Source organism: Acanthaster planci, linkage group LG16, assembly GCF_054643075.1.
Source record: "Acanthaster planci isolate LZ-2023a linkage group LG16, COTS_SCS, whole genome shotgun sequence".
NCBI classification, from domain to species: domain Eukaryota; kingdom Metazoa; phylum Echinodermata; class Asteroidea; order Valvatida; family Acanthasteridae; genus Acanthaster; species Acanthaster planci.
Window position 1 is genome coordinate 9,926,226 of NC_141792.1, and position 20,213 is coordinate 9,946,438.

The 20,213-nt window shown below is 42.3% G+C and overlaps 3 protein-coding genes and 1 pseudogene across 5 annotated transcripts; 2 read left to right on the forward strand and 2 right to left on the reverse strand.

Moving 5' to 3' along the window:
- Positions 1-541: 541 nt before the first annotated feature.
- On the reverse strand, positions 542-3,626 carry LOC110982697 (thymidine kinase 2, mitochondrial-like). 3 transcript variants are annotated; one of them, XM_022241314.2, is made up of 2 exons: positions 3,479-3,626; positions 542-2,994 (listed from the first exon to the last, which is right to left on the reverse strand). In XM_022241314.2, exon 2 carries the CDS (start codon positions 2,978-2,980, stop codon positions 2,138-2,140), a length of 843 nt encoding a protein of 280 aa, XP_022097006.2. In that variant the 5' UTR covers positions 2,981-2,994; positions 3,479-3,626; the 3' UTR covers positions 542-2,137. The 3 variants fall into 3 exon arrangements, with proteins under 3 accessions (XP_022097006.2, XP_022097008.2, XP_022097007.2); XM_022241316.2 differs by lacking the exon at positions 3,479-3,626 and adding an exon at positions 3,273-3,397; XM_022241315.2 differs by lacking the exon at positions 3,479-3,626 and adding an exon at positions 3,253-3,388.
- A 243-nt stretch (positions 3,627-3,869) lies between these two features.
- LOC110982699 (uncharacterized) lies at positions 3,870-7,909 on the forward strand. Its single transcript, XM_022241318.2, has 4 exons — positions 3,870-4,867; positions 5,415-5,515; positions 6,167-6,415; positions 6,816-7,909. The coding sequence occupies exons 1-4, from the start codon at positions 4,504-4,506 to the stop codon at positions 7,131-7,133; spliced, it is 1,032 nt and encodes a 343-aa protein (XP_022097010.1). The 5' UTR covers positions 3,870-4,503; the 3' UTR covers positions 7,134-7,909.
- LOC110982664 (uncharacterized) lies at positions 7,667-19,542 on the reverse strand. Its single transcript, XM_087147172.1, has 5 exons — positions 17,152-19,542; positions 11,490-11,664; positions 10,751-10,887; positions 9,016-9,204; positions 7,667-8,380 (listed from the first exon to the last, which is right to left on the reverse strand). The coding sequence occupies exons 1-5, from the start codon at positions 17,291-17,293 to the stop codon at positions 8,097-8,099; spliced, it is 927 nt and encodes a 308-aa protein (XP_087003298.1). The 5' UTR covers positions 17,294-19,542; the 3' UTR covers positions 7,667-8,096.
- LOC110982665 (uncharacterized) lies at positions 19,540-20,031 on the forward strand (annotated as a pseudogene).
- Positions 20,032-20,213: the final 182 nt, after the last annotated feature.

The following is a 20,213-nucleotide window of genomic DNA, read 5'->3' on the forward strand; positions in this document are numbered from 1 at the left end:
CGCAATATTCTCCGGACTTCATACATGGGCGGCTCCCATCGGCAAAAATATTTTTCGAGTCGTTTCGAAGGCTCAATACCGTCAGCCAGCGGGCTAAATTAGGGTCGTTTTAAGAAAACAAATACATATACAAGACAGAATTTAAAAAAGACCGACGATTATATCGCGACAATTGATTGTATTAAAACAAATCCATTCAATTCCACATTTGCAAGGGGTGATACCATTGTCAGCATTATTTGGAAAATATGCACTTATCTATGTGAACATTAACTCTAACCCCGTAGGGTGTATGTAAAATCGTATTGAAATTGGAGGATTTGGGACTGTTAGGGTTAATGTGTAAGGAAAGGTTTGAGCGATCACTGAATACGATATTTTCTTCTTAGGACAAAATCAACTTCAAGGTAAATGCTCTCTATCTCAAGTTTAAGCCTCTATTTTCTTTGCCCGTTTGAAGTATGCAGAGTGATTAAGTGGCACACTTGTGTAACATATGACGGAGGTCTGTTTAAAAAGAAATGCATCTGCACTTTCGGAATATTGTTTCGCCATTTTAATCGCCCTCAATGCTATTACACAGCTTATTACATTTATATCTATTTCTTTTCCAGGCTTGAAGATGAAGTACTTTTTATTCATTCCTAGAGGGCGCCCTTTCCAAAATAAGCATAGTTACCCCAACCTTGGAGTTTTGACCACTTAAATTTGTTCCAAAATTGAAGAGGTTTATCTGAATAATTTCAAGGATTTCTGAAAGAATTTTGCACCAAAATTGCAAGTAGCCTGAAAGACCAAAAAATATCTACATGGTGACAGTTATGGGTTACAAAAACTACTAAGACATTTTCCCATTTCATTTTGATCTTGACCATTTACCACCTATCCTAAGATAAAAATGTTTACATTTATGTTACCAGGAGTACACAAGTGCTGATTGATAAACTTTGGCATTTAAAGGTTTTAATATGAATATCACATTCCAAATCAATATAATAAATAGAGAAAATAAGTCTAAATATCAAGGTATCACTTTGGGATATTATCACCGCTAAAAATGCAAAAACCCTAAATGTAATGCACCTTCATTGCAGAAAACTACATAAAATATTCCATAACAATGGACTCAAAGTCAAGCAAAGTTTGCACTTAGTACACTGAAATAATAAGGTACTCAAATGTTAAATTTCACTTGATAATTTCCTCACAACATAATTTAGGAAAGTATGGACAACTGGGAAGGAGAAGTCTACAAACATGTATTTTCACTATCAGTAGGAAACTAGCAACATGCAAGTTTCATAAACATGTACGCAGAAATGAGGAAGGAAGTGTGTCATGGAACCTCACGTACTTTCCATAAACACCCACTGAATACAATCACTGTTACAAATGGATTTCAGGTTTAAATTAACACCCCCCCTCAACCTCTGAAATGTTAAATATCAGGGGCCAATTTCTTAGAGCTGCTTCAGCACAAAAGTTGCTTAGGCGTGAAAAAACCTTACTTGACAAATCAGCTGCAGGTTACCAGCCAAAACTCCATGTAATGTATGCCGTTTCAGAATGGTATTCATCTGTCGTTTGGTTAGCATGACGATCGCACAGATTTGAGGTGGTAACCTTTTTCAAGCAAGGCTGTTTGTGCTTCAGCAGCTCTATGGATTTGGACCTGGAGGTACATTAAGCAAGTCAAGTGACACCAACTGTCTTCAGGTTTGGAGGTTGAAAGGGGACTTCTGCTCTACAGCACTGGACATTTGTTCTGAGAGAATACTTCGCCATAAAAGCATTGGGAAATCCTAGTTGCACAAAAATTAATGGAGGAGACAGGTTTTGTAACGACTCCTTCTGCACTTGCACTGTACAAAAAGGTCCTGCAATTGATCTTTCTACCCTCCCCCCCCCAGAAAAATATGTCCGAGACTGAAAGACATACTGAAAATAAAGAGAAACTGACTTATAAATTAAGAGATTTCACAATGGATTTTGAAATAAAAGCCTGTAAAACCAGAGTTGAGACAATTGCCTGGAACGTGCACAAAGCATTGGTAAAATACAGCCATTTGATTCAAGTGCAGTGAAAATAGAGTTATTTGGCATGAGAAAATATTTCTTTAGAAGCTTAAATTAACGATCATCCTTGACACAAAATGCTGTCTTGCTTGGCCCTGTACATCTTCAACATGTCTTCCAGTGGGGCGGAGCCATCAAGGACCATAACCGACCCTGGGATGGGGTACTTCTTGCCCACCAGCCAGTCTTCATAGAGTTGGTGGAGTGCCTTTAGGTACTCCAGGGGGATGCCTTCCTCTTCTGTTCTGCACCGCCGCTGTATCCTCTCGTAGCACTGCTCGGGAGACGTCCGGAGGTAGATGATGCGGTCAAGGCCGATATCGTGATTGGAGATCACCCACTGGAAGAGCTCATCCAGCACAGTGAACTCTGGGTCCGACATCATGGATGTCTGGTGCATGTTCTCCACGAAGATGTACCGTGCACTGTACACCGAGCGCTCCATCATTTTGATTGGGGTTACCACCTGGGTGCGGTGGTTCTCCAGCATGGTGAGCTGGACGTAGGACTGGAATGTGAAGCTCCAGCGTTTGGGGTCACGGTACATGAGGTCGAAGAGGTTGTGGCCTCTTGCGTTCCTCCATTTCTGGACCGGCTCGTCCACGGTGGTGACATCTTCGTGCTGGGAGAAGAACTCCATCAGGGTGGTTTTCCCCGAGCCAATGTTCCCTTCAATGGTGATAGTGACCGGCTTCTTGCCGGTCCTCTGGCCGTTCCAGTGTCCATTCCCAGAGCTGAAAGCCTGGCTCAACATTTTTACTGGGCTGGTATGGCAAGAAAGGGCGTGGAAGGTCGTGCTGTCTTTAGGTTCTTGTCTCCGCAGATACAATGAAAACGTCGGGCCAAGAAAACGTCGGCAGACAGCAACACAAGGCAAGAAACCCTGGAATTTACTCAGCAGCATTGTTGGTTGACCTCCTGCATGTGTACACACAAGTAAGAAATCAAGTTATTGTAAACAAGGTAAATATAATCAAATAAAAATCAACCCTGCTAATATTTATTTCTCTAGGCCTGTACATAGGAAAAACACGTACATCATCTTACAAATAATTTCAAGCTATCAATAATCAAAGTGGCCCTCGCAGATTTGAATCATGCATACATAGTTGAATTAGTATGCGTGAATAACATTCTGAATTCGTGTAAAACAACTGAAAAATCATCATTACTAACATTAGATTATACATGCCTACAGAAATTCTGATGATGTAGGCGGTCACTAGCCATGATTGCGTGTACATCAAATCAAAACCAGATCTCCCAGTCAGCTTTTTCAGGTTTTATTGAAAAAGAAGTTAGGCCACGGACAAGAAAAAAGACTTATGGCAGAGCACAAGCTCGTCAGCACCTCCCGCACTAATATAACGCTTTATATGAAAGTTATGTCGGGAGAACTCACCGTTATTTTATACAACGGTTGCGATTATCAGCACAAAGCAGGGTTGTCTCAGAGGACCTGCCTAGACTTGTAGGCGCGGCAGCCTGGCCAACTGCATGCACGCGTGTTGCACGTGTTTCGACAGGTTTCCAAACGCGCTTATTGGTGGTTAATTGTGGTTTACGTCAGGGGTTTACGTCTTCTCTTGTTGCATAATAGAGGGCGCTATTCTAATAATAGATTAAATGTTCCCTGAAAATAGGAACAGATGTCTGGATGTCTGCATCAGCAGGGACGAAGCGTAGTTCCCAGTATCATTTCTGGGGCTTACGGAACGCCATTCCCTAGAGGGCACCTGTCTAGCCTTTTCTTTGACTTGTCACTCTCTAGCCCTCCCCACGTATCAGTACGCTAACATTTATTGCCCAGAATTATTGGCATATTCAAGAGAATGAACCTTTTTTCTCTGAGCCTAACTTTCACAAAAACTGCTTTTTAAATTTATGAATCCATTTTAATGGTGATAAAATGATCCAGCCGTTCTTTTCAAATCTATTTGGCTGTCGTCCTCCTGCTAAAGAACACAATGTTTACTGGGGAAAAGCGCAACGCGGCTCAGATGTACACGTTGTCGTAACACAAATGACGCAAATGACTTTCAGGAGGTTTGGTTATTTATGGCGAAAACCGCATGCCCTATTATTAAAGATTTGTGGAATGGTGACGTGTGGATCCAATGTGTAGTAAACAAAACAGGCAGTTGCATCAGCTGCATATTAATGGGACGATCATGTATTACACTTAGTCGTGACAGAGCTCAGAGAGGGTTTTCTCATTTTCCTGGTTGAAACGCTGTTGTTATATTGGTTCAGCTAATGTTGTCGTAGATGTCATATAGATATTGATTTTCGAAACGGTTTTTCGATTTCCTGAAACGGCAGCACTGATAACACAAATAAATCATTTTGTGCATTGCTTGAATTTGCACATGTTGCCAAGTGTACTAGTTTTGGCTGAAATTAAACGTTTAACTAAATTAACTAGAAATGTCATTTGTAATTCAAGTCGCATTTGTGGGCCTGGTGATATTTATAACGCACAAGGTTTGTGAATGCTTCGCAAGAGCATCCTCGGCAAGAACTCGTCAACAGCAGGACAACTCCAACTCCCAACCAGCTCATGACCCCCCACCCTATAGCAGTTTGTACCCTGACCTCTCCAAGGAGAAAGCCACTGCTGCTGCAAGAGCTACAAGTTCTCCATTCCGATGTGCACTTTCCAGAGTGTTAGACTGGGCTAGTAACAGCAAGAGCTCGTCCTTCAAGGCTATCGCTGATAACTTCACCACGCTGGATGAGGTCAGCAATGCAATCCGAAGAGCTGGGCTGGAGTCAAGTAACTTGATATTTGGTGAGTATCTTTGCAAGAGCAGTGCGCTCACATCCTGCTTGGCCTTCCCCTTCAGGAGACCAGGCCTCGGGCTCTGAGAAAGAGGATAATGAGGATTCTTACATAGCCTATTCGTTTCATACCACAATCTCTTGCCCAAACTGAATCTCAGTCCCTACAGTACGTTGCTGGGACCATCCGAACATTAGTGTAGCACCTTTGCTGTTGGACACGTTCTAGTAGTCACCAACATGTAATAATCAACTTCACAAGTGAGACATCACACAAGACAGCATTTCTCTGTTGCAGTGAAGTTTCAGACTTCATTTATTCAAATTAGCCTACTTCCATTTACAAGTATAAATGACAGTTCACAGCCAACATCTACTTCATGTCAAGACAAATCATGACTAAATGCCGGAATTCAATCCTTTTTATGGAAAACCCTACCAATGAGTTTTAAGAGAAGCGCCATTACAACCAACTTTGGTGCAATGTTGCATGTATGTCATTCAAGCATTTCCTGCCTTTTCCATTAACAGCCTAGGAATTCAATTTTTTTTTGCAGGCATTGATTACACCAAGAGCAATCTGTACACCGGTCAGCAGACCTTTGGTGGGAGGAGTCTCCACGCCCTGGTGCCGGGGTTGCAGAACCCGTATCAACAGGCAAGTCAGATTTTGGCAACAGCAACAAGAGCTTGGTAGCCCATCGCACAAACAATTTTCTTTGTAACTTTTGGAAATTTCAGTCAGAGGAAAGGAATGGAAAAAGGGGAAATCAATACAGAATAGAGAGGCGTATCCAGGTTTTGTGTTGGTGGGGGGGAGGGGAATATTTCCCCCAAACAAAAGTCCAATTTTGTCACTGATGTAAGAGGCCTCAACACCCCCAACATCAGGTGGTGGTGCTGTATTTGAAATGCTAGTGCTTCCAATTCCTTTAAAAAAAGGGAAACCTAGGCAACATGTCAGAGGGAGAGTAACTTGCCCTCGTGCCCACCTGTGGATACGCCACTGACAGAATACTACTAGGTTTGATCTTTTTCTTTGTAATTAACAGTAGAGATTGTGAAATTATGCAGTTTCAAGCCCTTGCGGTGGGTGTGGTTACAAGAAAAGCTCTGCATGTGGCCTTTAATATATGTGCGACTTGTCTCTTGCAACCTTCCATTTTTGTCAAATTATGTAATTGGTGGATTGAATAAGTCACGACCAATGACATGATGCCTCTGGCTCCCGAAATGCTGCCCCCTCAATTGGCTGTGTGGTGAGCCATTATCAACTTTAATTTCCCATTATTTTTATTTAAAATTCCAGGCAATTTCCATTCTCGGCCAGACACTGGCGCCCTTCGACGACGACAATCTCCTGCCGGTCTACGGCTTTGGGGACCTCTCCACCCAGGGCCACTCGGTCTTTCCCTTTCGTGCTGACGGGCTTTGTCACGGCTTTGAGGACGTGCTGGAGTGTTACAATCGTATCACACCGACCGTCACCCTGAGTGGGCCCACGGACTTTGCGCCGGTCATCAACGAGGCCATAAGGATTGTCCAGAAAACGAAAGCAGTATGTATTCCAAAAGCCACATTTAAAAAATTTAACCAAAACAAATATTCACGTTTGAGCACTTTCACCCTTCAAGAGTTGTTACCGTTATTGGAATATTTGACACCATTTTTATTGTGATTGTGGCAATACGACACAGTACCAAAAAGACTGTGTTTTTTCCACGGTCAACAGGTTCGAAGACAATAATTAACAAGTTTTAGAAGCACTGATTTTGAAAAAGGCCTACTGAAAATTTCTAAGGGATCCCATAATAAAATTTCTAATGATTTAAACACCATGAAAATAATTTCAGGGAACCCAATGCTTTCCCGTAAATATTTTTGATATCTGAATTAATTTATAAGTTTTGGTGTTTGATTGATAAGGAAGTACTTATAATCTTTTTTGCACTCAACAGTACCACATCTTGGTCATAATCGCGGATGGCCAGGTCACTAGCGAGAAGCCCACACGCGACGCCATCGTGGCCGCATCCCACTACCCACTGTCGATCATCGTGGTGGGCGTCGGGGACGGGCCCTGGGACATGATGCGGGAGTTCGATGACCGGCTACCCCGCCGGCAATTCGACAACTTCCAGTTCGTGGAGTTCCACCGCGTGATGATGACGGCGTCGTCGGCCAAGGGGAACCGGGAGGCCCGCTTTGCTCTGCACGCGCTCATGGAAATCCCCGACCAGTACTTGGCCATCCGAAAGTTGAATCTCCTAGGCTGAACTGCTTAAGATGCTGCTGTAATTAGTTTCATTTCCAGTGTAGAAAATTTCACTTGTCATAATTTAAAGCATTACAGCTGCTGTGATCAGGCTCAGTTCAGTAATCTAAAACTGCAAGAGCAAAGCATTGTAAAGGATAGTACATGTACGTGTATTTTTGTAAGTTATGCTTGTTGTATTCTTTGATTATTTTTCTAATTAATTATCTTTTCAGGGAAGAGAGTCTGATCATGATGATCATTGTTCAGGGCTACACGTGCATTAATTTTTTACATTTTTTTCATTACATTTCTATTATGTCTTCTTTCCACGGATTTGACTTTTTGTATATAATTGATTGATGTTTTCTATGCAGTTTGTGTTTAAAAGATCAATGTTACATGTAAGATGCTTAAAGATGCACGTTCTTGCTGACTCGCTTTCTACTTGGCACTTGTTTACAGTGCATGCATGTAATCACAGTCTTTATTTTTTTCCCTTGTATATCTCAAGAGAATTTCGCTTTTAATTAAAGAAGTGATGTAGCCTACCTCAACGTTAACAAAATATAAGTGTGATTTTATCTCACAAGGAACATCCCGGGGGCGGATCCAGGAATTTTCACGCTGGCATTCTTAATATAAACAGCAGAAAAAATATTTTTTTGAAAAGGTAAATATTTTTGTTCAAATGCAGATAGCATATTACTATGCATTTGTCAACCCCCACAGTTGACTCCTGTATTTCGGAATAAAATATTTCTCTCCGAGACATGGAAAATATACTTCACATTTACAGATCTTATAAGCTTCTTTTCCATGATTTACAGTGCTCCTGTGACTTAAAAATCCTTCGTCGTCCATTTTCTTTAATGTATGGAATTACAATATGGTTTGTCAACTTTACGACAAAGTGGCCAGCTCGTTGTTTTCCACGGCTGCCCGAGGTGACTTCCGAACTTGTGTCTTGTTTGATAGCCCAGCCCTAGTCTATTTCATAGTAAACGCAGCCACTGTGGGCCAACAAATCGTGTTCTTCCACATTCCCCATCCCTAAAGAATTCAGTTCGCATTTCCCATCACTTCTGTAGAAATTGAAAGACCTACAGAGAGCGTTCTTTGAACACGAAGCAGCACAGCTGACAGGATTGCGCACGCCTCTGACTTCGATCACGTGGTTGATCAAACAGGTGTCGGACGCAGCGCGCCCTCCAGTAGCTCCTCTTACGAAGATGGAGGATTGCTGGCAACTTCTGTCCACCTGTGGTTCTTGAAACGAAAGGGAAATTCTCTGTTAAAGAGGGAGGTCTTTCACATATGCGCAAAACATAAATATGCGTGTACTGTTAAATGATATCCTGAATCACTAAGTTATCTATACTGTAATTCGACAACCAGAATTAGAAGCCATTACTGCGGTGGCGCAAATCTCGTGGACTGCAGGTGGTACGTGCGCGTTCCATGCCTCTTCGACCGATGGGATGTCGTGATTTGCCAAATGCACGCTCGCGTAAAGTTGAAAAACGTGCGTACGAGTGCGACGCCACCGCAGTCATGGCATCGAATCAGATTAGTCTATTGACTTGTTATTCTTTTGACCTCGTACGTAGGGGATGAACGCCAACTTTAGGGGGGGGGTTCACCATATTGGAGCGTTTCTTGAAGAATAAAGTCAAAATACGCCGATGATCTGAGAGAAAATGTTGACGTTTACATTTTCAATGGTGCACTCGCAGACGAGCCTATATTGCTGGCGCTTCATCACCACCCGATCATTGGGCGGTTGCAGCCGAGATGGATGCAACGCAACCAATCTCATGTAGGCTCCCTTGCCGGCCATGCATGGCCGTCGGATGATGTCGCAAACATGGCCAATTTGCATCGTGACGGGCAGCGTGACTCACCTGCAGTGACCTGCGGCTCCGCCGTGGTCGTGGGCTCCTCCGTGGTGATTCCGTCGAATGTAGCGGTCTTCTCGCAGGCATAGGTGTAACTGATGCCGCAAAAGCTCGTTATGAGCGTGGGAGGTTGTTTTGTTCTCAAGACGACACACTGAGGAGAGGTGGACGACCGCGGAAACCCGGAGGCCCAGTCTGCAAAGGCACAACATTTTAAGTTTTCTCGACTACAATGGTATTTTGATTATTTGATACGATTTTATACAGACGGTCCGTTTGGTCAATGATACGCCAAACAAGCGTAAGGTTTACAGCACATTTTCAGCATATTTTGCTGTTTATATAAACTTAAAGATTATGCAATCCGATAAAAAAACCTTTGAATCTGCAGTACTAAGGTATTTGTTACGACAGTAGAATGTAGAAATTTTTCCAACGGTCGAATGCGGGCTGAAGTCATTTAGGGTGCCGTTAACAGGATCGTGTATGAACTCGCATACAGTTAATGCTGGCGGCATCGTCTACAGCCGGAGTTTACTGGAGCCCCCTTTGTGTCAATCCCACTGATTGGCCGTGGTTCTCAGAGCCCCCAGTGCTAAGGGCCACTAGAACAGCGATCCGCAACTCGGGGATCAATTCAAGGTGTCCTTATATCAACTTTCTGTTAATTATTGGGAGGCTTGTTACCAAAGTTACATATAGGCATAACCAAGGCCAAAGTAACCTCCAGGAACTCAAGAAGAGGCCTATTTTTTAACATACCCAAATCTGAATTACTTTCTCATTCTATGGACCGAAGCTCTGAAGATCAGACCCTTTTTAACGATCTGACTATCTTCACCTCTGACAAAAATCTGCTCTTTACGCGTACTGCATGGGCTCCATAACCGTAACAGGTTATTTTTCAAGGCTAAGTGATGACTCCATCCAGCCTCAAGCTCCGCTAGCGCTAGGTATCGGCAGTTGTTACGGTCGATCGGCCAATAATGTAACACCGGCCTATAATGTAATAAAAATTGACCGATAATGTCTATACGGTGATTATCGGCGTCCGTGTATTATCGACCGGCTTTGGGTAATTACATTACTTAGTCGGCCGATTTTTTACATTATGGATCGCCTGGCTAATTTTTACATTATCACATTATCGGACAATTTCTGTTACATTATCGGACGATTATTACATTATCGGCCGTAACAACAGCTCCCCACACACAATACATTCATTTACTGGCAAAGCAAAAGTACTATAACCCGACAGGTTATATGAATCGACACAAGAGGATGACTTGAGACAAAGTTGTACTGTAGTTGATGTGGTTTATTCGGCTGGCTCGATGTGCGGCTCTCTGCCCAATTGCCAGAACTCATAGGGATTTTATACATTTGCTGGACATTCCATTTTTCATCCATCATACAAGTTTCCTTGCCTTATTAGGTATTAGCTACTATTCTTTGAATATTAATACAGCGTGCATGAATATGTTTGGTTCATTTGGATTTGAGGGTGGGGTTAGTCAAATTAATGAACACTGACTTTTCCTTATAAGGCCAGTGGGCTGCCTCATGACCCATCCGGTCCAGCCCTGCTTTCCTCCCCAAGGGCCTTGTGGTTCAACTAGTCATTCCTTAAGTGAGGCTCATTACTTGGAAAGTGGTCTACTGTTGAAGGTCAATCCGTGCATTGAACTTAGGTAGCAATACAACATGTGCTATTGCAACATGGTGATAGTACACGTACCCCAAAAGCCACTGTTATCGGTTGCGCTGTTGTAGTAGCGTTCGTCAGCGCCACCACACGTTGCCTGTTGGCCATCGCCGCTGGTAGTGCACCACAGGAAGGCGTCGGCACTCGCGGTGATTCTGCCCACGGCGAATCTGCACAGAGACAGCACGTTACTGGCAAATACCGGTAGGGCCTACGAGTTCGAGCAACGGCCATCAATCGACCACTTGTCAGCTTTCCCTGGTAATCTGTGTCCAAATATGTCCTGGACACAATGTAAATCTACCAATAGTTGACAAATGGGTTCTATTTTAATTGAACTTGCCCGAGGAGGATGTAGCGAACCAGTTCTGTTTAGCCCACACGAAAAGAATGAAGGCCCTATCTAGGCACATTTTCAGACCAGCTTATGGGCCGTGTCCGAAACGGGCTTTCAGAGCTACGGCTGCGTCTATTTCCAGCGCATATCGGCATATTACCAATGTAGTGAAGACCTAGACTTAGCTCTAGAAAACAGAAAGGGTCCAGCCTCAGAGTTCAGTTTCTGGGTATTGGCCAGCTGTTTACACTGAAGTGATTTCCGTTATGTAAAGGGGGGACCTTCATTTTAAAAAAATATGCAGAATACTAGGAGAGAAATACAGGAAGTTCTTTACTGAACTTAAGGTATAGTACGAGTGGACTACTTATGAGGCAATGACCATTCTCCACCCCAAAAGGTCCAGTCCCTTCCCCCGTCCACCAATCGTCTTACTCTGCTTCCTCCAAGCTGTCCAGCACCAGCAGATGGCCCCCTATTCCCTTACACACGCTGGCTGCGTTCTGGTATCCAGAGCCATTGGAGTAGCGACTTCTATCCTCGGACGGTATACTGAAGATGTAGCATGACCCGCCCCACTCCAGCCAACCAGCCTCGGGACAGTAGAAACCTATGGAGTGTTTCAGTTTGGGAAAAGAAATCAAGTAATGTTTCTTCATCGTTTGTCTGCAAAAATGAGACAATGAAAAAAATCTCTTGCCTGACCCCCCCCCAAAAAATGCCTGGCTCCGCCCTTTTGGTGCCGTTTTCTTTTGAAACTGTGGTCGCTCACTGAGTGCCTGCCCGTGGTTTGAAAATGTGAAACTGTGATGTATGGAAAAACAAATCTCTGGTGTACGCAGGCAAGTTCAGCTTTAATGGAAAAGTGCATTTACCAAAGCCAACTAACTGAACAGGGGACATAAATTGTACATGAAGCTCGGGCTACGGCTGGCTCGTTTCTGCTTTGTGTACCCGGTATCTGTGGAAGCGGGATCTGGCTCCACTCCAGTGCAGTTTTCTCAAAAGGTCTATCAATATTAATATTCGCCTGCGTGCGCGCTACTGTCAATGTTGTCCTTGCAAATCATTATGGATCTAGTTGCTGGCCAACTCCAAGTCGCTTTGGATTAGTGTCAGCAATATTGAATGCTTCGAGGAGTCACTCTTAACAGTGGAGTGAAGTGAAACAAAAGTTACGATAAAAATGCGTTAAATTCAAAACTGGAAAACGAAAACCGAATACAATAAAACCAGTAGTTAGTAAAAACGAGGAAAAGGATTTAAGATATGCATCATTCAAGTATAGGCCTAAACTGTAAAAATATGAGAAGTTTGCATTAGAAAAGGGAAAAATATCAAACAACGATAACATATCATGGTAGAAACACTTAAAATATTTGCTGTATATTTACGGTGTTTTCGTATTTCAGTCGGCACCACAAGGGCTACACTTAATACATGGACAGTAGATCTACTTAAGTTTTTGTTGTATCTCAACAGATATTTTCGTTGTATCAAAACAATTCTACATTTACATAGAATCTTATATCAATTCTTTTTACGGAGATGTTGGTTCCCGATAATTTTATTTGTGTCATCAACGTAGACGAGGTTAAAGGAGGCTGCATGCGCGGTAGAGAGACGCTACGTACGCGTTTCATTGGCGATGACACTGACACGTTTGGTTTTTATTTGGAATGTTAAGACATAATTTCCTCACCTGACAGACGCAGTAAGATCACAGTAGCTACTTGACCACTCTATAATGGCAGGCAGCTTGCTTATATGTGCATCGATTTTTCTTTCAAATTTAGTCACAGTTGGCAGGATGACAGGTTAAAAACATATTGATGGCTATTGATTGGTTGATTGATTAAGATGGCTTAAAATAAAATGATTTCTCAAAAAAAAACACTACTTGTTACTCGCAATAACAGGAAACACGAGAAAAATGGCAAAACCAGCTTTAATATGCAACCAAATTTGATATGCACATTTATGTTAATTCATGTTATAGAGGAAAATTATACATTTACAAAGCTTGTAAACGGGGTTCTGTTGTAACACCAAAAAATCACTGTACGGTCACCGTACACTGTTAATTACTGATACATTTTACAGAAAACTCATTGTAGCACAAGACAATTTTTAACATTGAAGCAAGGTAAAAACAAATAAAAATCAATCAACGAGTCAAAAATTCAAGGAGAGAGCTTTTGAACATATTCAAAGATGTAGACTGGATCACATGTTCAGGTAGACTATTCCACTCCTGAGCTGTACGGACGAAAAAAGAATAATTATTTCAAACAGTCAGTACGGGCAACAGGGATGTGTAGTTTAAGACTGTTATCATTTTGCCTAATTCTCAGCGCTGGATGAAACGTTATCAACTTAAGCCTCAGTTTTAACTTGGCGCCCATAATTCTGTAATAAATTACATTCAAATTCCAAATACAACCATTTTTGCTGTAAACAGGAAACAGCCATGGGTAGTCGGATCGGGTTTAGTTGGTATTCACAATAAGTGAGTTTGTAAATGATGCAAGACTCGATCAACAGTACAAGCGCCGATGTCTCATGGGTACTCCCTGTACGTTTCTTACCCCTTGAGGGCATGTTTATGGGAAACACTCGTAAATGTATCATACGCCCCGGGTGTTCAGTTGATTGGAGATGTCGACCTGATTTTGAAACACGCACTTGTCGTGGCCATCGTTGCTGTCAATCAATATCTTGAAAAAACATAACATGGCCCCGTTAGGTAATCTAGAGCATATTGAAAAGACTTTTGAGAATTGGTGGCGAGAAAGGTTTGCTTTTACGGACCAATGATTCATGCAGCTTTGCTTGTAGATAGTTATGACCTTTTTTTAACAATGGCGGTATTGTTTGTTTGATCATACTGCCTTGAGCAGTGTAATATTACTATGGTTACGAGTGGGGCCGGGGACAACAGCGAAAACACCATCTCGTCTATTATAACTTATGTATGATTACGAGGTTTCAACTGTTGCCGAGGTAACTTCTGTCAATAATTTAATCCTGGCAGAAACTCCATAGTCAGATTGGCTTGTGCTTCATTTGGAACGAGCAAGTAGATTGTGATAAATTGAACACAACGGAGTGTAAAGTGTTTTGAAAAAACATTGCTTGTGGGATTCTTAACAGGTTAGGCTTGCGGTTACACCATGTGGAAGAAAAATATCTCAGGAGGTCAGCCTCATGAAGACGAACAGAGCATACTGTTCGGAACGTCGAGTGTTTACCATCGGTTCTTCTCAGAACCATACACTCATAACAGAGATATTTTTCTTTCACATGGTGCAACCGCAAGCCTAATCTTCTTAGTACTTCCACCATGCAAAGCTTCAAGTCTTATCTGTAAGATTCTTACTTTCTGAGAGACTGAAGCTACAAAAGAGTCTGGTCAAATCCACACCCACTCAAGTCGGAACCTGAGCTAGTCGATTCTACCTCCATGGTCGATTCAACAGCGAAATGATGCTTACCACTTAGTGGCGTATCCAGCTTTTGGTGTGGGGGTGGGCAAAAGTGACTTCGTCTTCGGACTCATTCAACATGATGTTGTGGAAGAAAAAAATCAGAAGCCTTACTCACGGTCCCAACATCTTTGCTTTTATTTGCTAGATTGTTTTGATGACCTTGACGAGAGGCGAACGTGATGTTAAAAGTCGTTCCGTTTGTTACGCAGGGATGCGCATCATTGCCGTCAGTCGAAATTGGCGACTCAATTAATCAATTTCAGACATTTTATTTTACGGGCTTCAAAACGGCGTTGCCCGACCTCGCAACGTCATGGTCGATGGACGAATGTTTGTACTGGAGGACGAGCAAACAAAGCATTGTCTGACAACCGTCTCACTATTAATTCTTAACGACAGATCTGTCCGCGGCTAGAAAGTCCCCCCCCCCCATAATTAGTGCCCCTCCAGCCCTCAAACAAAAAGTAATTAAATGCCTCGTTATCTTTAAACGCCGGAGACCTACAGCCATTGCTGTGTCCACCAGTGGACTTCATAGATAACCAAGGAGATTAATTTTCTTTTTCTGCTAAATACACTATAGGTTGTTGCAACCCTGCTTCTATACACTTTTTGCTCTCTCTGCAGTCCATAATGATTTTGGAGGCAGGATCAGACAATTGTAATGAACAGTTATAATGCCTATGGAGTTCTTTTAATTAATACAACCTCTGAAATTGTTGTTGTTGTCATTGTTGCTGTGCATTGTTTACAATGTGTCTCATATTGTGATTTCACGTTAGGAAAACAAGAAAGCAACGACACACCCGGCTATAAGCTTACATCGGGCCTTCCCACATGAATATGACGGGTTTCATTGTCAAAAAGGCCCGGAATACCATCAAAAGTACAACTTAAGGATTGAAAATAACGACACGAATACCTATTTCAAGGAAACGCTCCATAATACGTGTCTTTTAATCCGGAGGCAATTTCCCCATCGGGGAAGAAAATCACCACGCCCATCTTGTATAGTATTTCATGGCAGCTATTAAAAAGACATTGTTTTGACGTGGTTTGATGTGGTAACGTAGAAATACGAAATGCTGTTCTTGGCGATGCCGTGTTGACGACACTTCTCGATTTCAATGCCGACGTTCATTATTAAAGAAAAAATGCTAACATGCCAAGGGAAGGTTTAGCGAGTCAATTATGCGCCGGACATGAGGACTGCGCTCTCCCATCAAATCAGCACCACAATTATATATACATGTATTTGTGCATTATTGAAGGCCACAAAAGCAAGCCATTCGTATTCTAGACCAGTGTAAACCAGGCAGAAAATTAGAATCAACACAAAGGAATAGGGGAATTCACATGTCAAAAACAGAAAGCCTGATTTGGGAAACGTTCGCCTGATTCTGAGACTGAATTCGTGCAAGAAACACCACTCTTAATGAGTGAACGCTAAATATAGCGGATGGCAATGCTTATAATCATTATACCAAAAATGGTTCGAAATAGTGTGCTTTTTGGAAGTAGGTCGTAGATTAAGTTTGCAGCCATTTTCGAGGGAACAAAAGTAAACCTTAAGGAAAGACAAAAGATTATACCAGGACAAGTGTGAGTTTGATGTGATTGCATTTGCTTGGGGCATTGAGACCATAATCGATGTAAACAAACGCGAACCGGTGACAAGACTTAATAATGAAACATTGCGCGTCTGTAATAGGCAACTACAGACCTGGATGTTTATTTATTGCCCACATCCAGCAACATAAATATGCCTATCACAGGAATGGGAGGATAAAAGTTCTACACATTTACAGAAATAAAAATCGAAAGACAATCAAAATTAAAAGACGTTACCATAATGATAATGATAACATTTGAATTAAATAATAATTTAAAAATAGAAATTAAAAGAAACTAAAGATTTGAAAACAAAAAAAAAGATTGTCGACGAGGCCAAGATACATGCAAAGGAAAATACATCGACTTCAGCTGTAAATAAATCTAAGAATGAGTCATAAAGATGCAAAACAAACGAATGAAAAGAAGAAAAAACAGAATGAAAACTGCAGCAACAAGTTGAAAAAGATACAGATCACAGATTAGATGTGTGACTGGTACGCCCATCGCTATGGCAGTTTTGCACAAGCTCAAAAGCAAATGAAATGGAATTACCCAAGGCCTTCCCCTCAAATGTGGAGAAACTGGTATTGACGTCAACTTTGATACACCCCCCCCCAAAAAAATGAAAGGATTTTCATGCTAATACCAGCTTGCAAATTACAGTGCCCTAAACATTAGGGTAAAGATACAATTCAATAATGTCTGCGGACAATGTGTGTTTACTCTTTACCGATAAAACCAATTATTGCAAGAGATTCAAGGGCATGGAGACAAGCTGTTGATGGATACCCAGGCTGCATATGTAACCTTGGTTTACAGCACCAAAGATTTTCAACTTGGAGAACTATGCCCTGTCTTCAAAAATAATTTGAGAACTGGCATTTCGACCCCCAAGTTTCCTCTTCCTATAACAATGGCGCGATTGGTAAGAACCTCCGCAGTGATAGAATCCTTTACCTGTTGAACAGGGCCTATAGTAATCATTTCTAACTTACCACACTTTGCCGTCGGCACAGTTATTACAGCGATTGCAAGCAGCGACCAGGCCAGTGTAGATCCCATTTCACTCGGGGGAAAGTTACAGTTGTCGTGCGAGGTAGGCTTGTACGCACAACTGCAAGCGCACCTATATCGCATTTGGCGAGTGATCCTGACTTCTTGTAAACTGATTTTGTGGGGTTTTTTTCACGGAAGGGCAAGTGCGTTGCTATGTGCGAAGCCCTTCGACCAATGATGTTCCAGCCATGGTGTGATTTATATATTGGGCTGGGTCAAGGTTACGACTTACTCAAGAATCTACGGATATGACAGATGATGAACATTTCAATTTAATGGTCTGTCAGGTTGGCGTAAGTATATACTTTCCTCATCCCTCATCGTTGCGACCAGAGGTTCGGATCGCCATCAGGTTTGATGCGGATTTGGTTTTCAGTCCTAACCAGATACCGTGGGTTTTCCAAAAAAAAATAAAAAATTTTTTCGGAGGTTTTCGTCCCACCTCTAAAACTAAAAATTCCTTCAATTTCCTTATTGTCTCCTGACAATATCTGACTGTCGTTTTGTTTTGCTTAGTTGTTGTCTTTTTTGTCAGGGTTTTGTTTGGTTTAGGTTTGAAATTCTGAAAAGGAGAGGGTGATGATAATACCGGCGCTATATGCTTCAGTTTCTATGCATTCAAAATGGACAAGATACCAGATTGCTCCCTCCCCTCTTCATCGTGAGCAATATTATATTAGACGACCAGTCAAATTTGTGGAATTCAAAAAAAGAGGAGCTAGTACGCGTACAACTACGGCTTCCTCGATTTGTGCCAATTTCAGAGTGGAAAGGTTTACGGTACCTCCATGCCACCCACCAATGAGCGGAAACTATTTCTCCGTTCCAGGGGTATTTTGTCCAAAGGAGGTCAATAAATTATAAGCATAATAATGGTCAAGGCCATGGACCATGGTTATGCTGCCAGAAAAATAATATGATTCAACCAGTTATGACCAAAAACCATTGTATCGACACATGTATTTCAGGTTGGGGGCGTGGCCTGATATTGTGCATGATTTTGTTTACCCTGGAATTATGAAATTCAAATCACATAAAATCAAAATAAAATTCAGGTTTTTTTGTCCATATCAGAAACGGATAACTGTGTTCCATTTGTAATTCAACTGAAATTGTTCATTAAAAACACCAGTTGTATAGTCACAATTTAAAAAGGAAACATTCACAATAAAGTAAGACAAAAATGAAATAGACTGACACTAATTACAGTGAATTCTTATAATTAAAAGATAAAACGAAAATTATCAAATAAAAATCAAGACATGGAAATATCAAATAGTCACGTTCCCAATTAAGGTGTTGTTTTCCGCTCGACTACGGAATTATACAGGTAAACCGAGTGAGGAACAAAAGACCGACGAAAGCGAAGAAAGTGTGTTTGCAGAGGGCGAGTCTTATACCGGATCGATCAAACATAAAATATTAAAAAGGTGGGTTGCTCGGGTCTCTAATTATTTCGCAGCCGTCTGTGTGACAAACCGTTTATCCAACGGTTGGAAGTCTAAACCTATTATTCGCTGGGCAGTTTTCTGTACTCCGTCAGTCTTATTCTTTTACCGTTGTAAAAGTGAGCCAAATAAAGCTATCAAATTGAAAGTTAAAACACTTTGAATCACAGACTGATAAAATAAATGCAAAATTGTCTGATTAACGCAAAACTGTTTCATTTCCCGCAGGAAGTACATATGTTGGTAAGCCCCTCACACATCAATAAGGGCGATTTACAATAGTGCGCCTCCAAGAGTTTGCAACGCTTTTGCCAATCACATAGTCTGGATACCAGACCCAATGATTCTGACTACTCTACGAAAAGGGTCAGGTATCACCCAATGTCCACGTGACCAAGACTGGAGGAATTCCTCCAGTTTTCCAGAAATAGCCAACATATTCCAAAGTCGTATCGGCTATATTCGGCATGTTAGAATGGTAACGTCGATGTTCGGTAATTCCCGGCCGTGTTGGTAGGTTAGCTGTTGAATGTGAACTCCCGTATCCTAATGGCAGCTGTTCATCCCACTGATCAGTGGACTTTACACTGAAATCAAAGGTCTCGTCTGAAATCTCCCTAGAATTTAGGGAGAATCAGGACCTGACGACTGGCAAATGCCCACACTGGGCCTACAGGGTGCATCTCTACTAATGAGGTCGAAAACACCTGGGCCCAATTTCATGGCGTTGTTTACCGCAGAAGACCAAACAGCATTACACGAGGTTCCATTTTAGCTTTGGTGCTTCGAGCTTGTCCCATTTTTGCTTTCGGGTGTAGGCCCTAGGAAGTGGATATTAAGCACTGTTGATTACGCCAGAAGCGCCTTTGGGTATGCTGATCCCTTGAGCGACAAGCCAATGGCAAAGAAACGTCGAGACACATCGACTATGTAAACTCAACAGGTGAAGATGCCGTTTTGACAGAGGTCTCCGACAACTGCGACGACCACCCAACCGAACGGGGTGTCTTCCACTACCACAAGCAGCCGTCCTTCTGTGTATTCGACATCGTGCCGGGACAGCCGTCCCCGCTGATCGGTGTGGCGCAGGACAGGTTCCCCATCTACGGCCCCATCGACGAGAACGGCGTGGTGCTGACCTCGGCCGACCTGGACGAGTGCCACGGCCGGTTCGAGGACGGCCAGTACTGATACCACACCACGGCCGACTTCCCGTACATCATGGGATGCTTCAAAGGTGCGTATCCTCTGGAAGACCACGGTGACAACACCGACGGCGAAGATGGTGCATTGAATGATCAGGCTAGTCTAGAATCCACCAGTGTGGCTGTCATTTTGGGCATGAGTCTCCATCGACTGAATTTAAGTTAGGCCTATAAGCCTTTCATACTAAGCACATTTTGTTACTTTTGAAGCTTCAATCTCCTAGCATTTTAGTTCAAATAAATATTAATTGGACAGGTAGCAAATGCGACCGCACCGCGTGCATTTCATAATCGTTCGTGAACTTTTGCCAGGAACACTGCGCCCTCTCTTGGTCCAGATTGGGGCTC

Excerpts from the sequence above, each read along its gene's own strand:
- LOC110982699 (XM_022241318.2), top strand. The coding sequence starts at position 4,504 with ATGTCATTTGTAATTCAAGTCGCATTTGTGGGCCTGGTGATATTTATA. Across the intron at positions 4,868-5,414 it reads GTCAAGTAACTTGATATTTG|GCATTGATTACACCAAGAGC; the intron begins GTGAGTATCTTT and ends TTTTTTTTGCAG. Across the intron at positions 6,416-6,815 it reads TTGTCCAGAAAACGAAAGCA|TACCACATCTTGGTCATAAT; the intron begins GTATGTATTCCA and ends TGCACTCAACAG.
- LOC110982664 (XM_087147172.1), bottom strand. The coding sequence starts at position 17,293 with ATGCGATATAGGTGCGCTTGCAGTTGTGCGTACAAGCCTACCTCGCAC. Across the intron at positions 11,665-17,151 it reads TGTGCCGACGGCAAAGTGTG|GTTTCTACTGTCCCGAGGCT; the intron begins GTAAGTTAGAAA and ends AACACTCCATAG. Across the intron at positions 10,888-11,489 it reads GACAGCTTGGAGGAAGCAGA|ATTCGCCGTGGGCAGAATCA; the intron begins GTAAGACGATTG and ends GTCTCTGTGCAG.
- LOC110982697 (XM_022241314.2), bottom strand. The coding sequence starts at position 2,980 with ATGCTGCTGAGTAAATTCCAGGGTTTCTTGCCTTGTGTTGCTGTCTGC.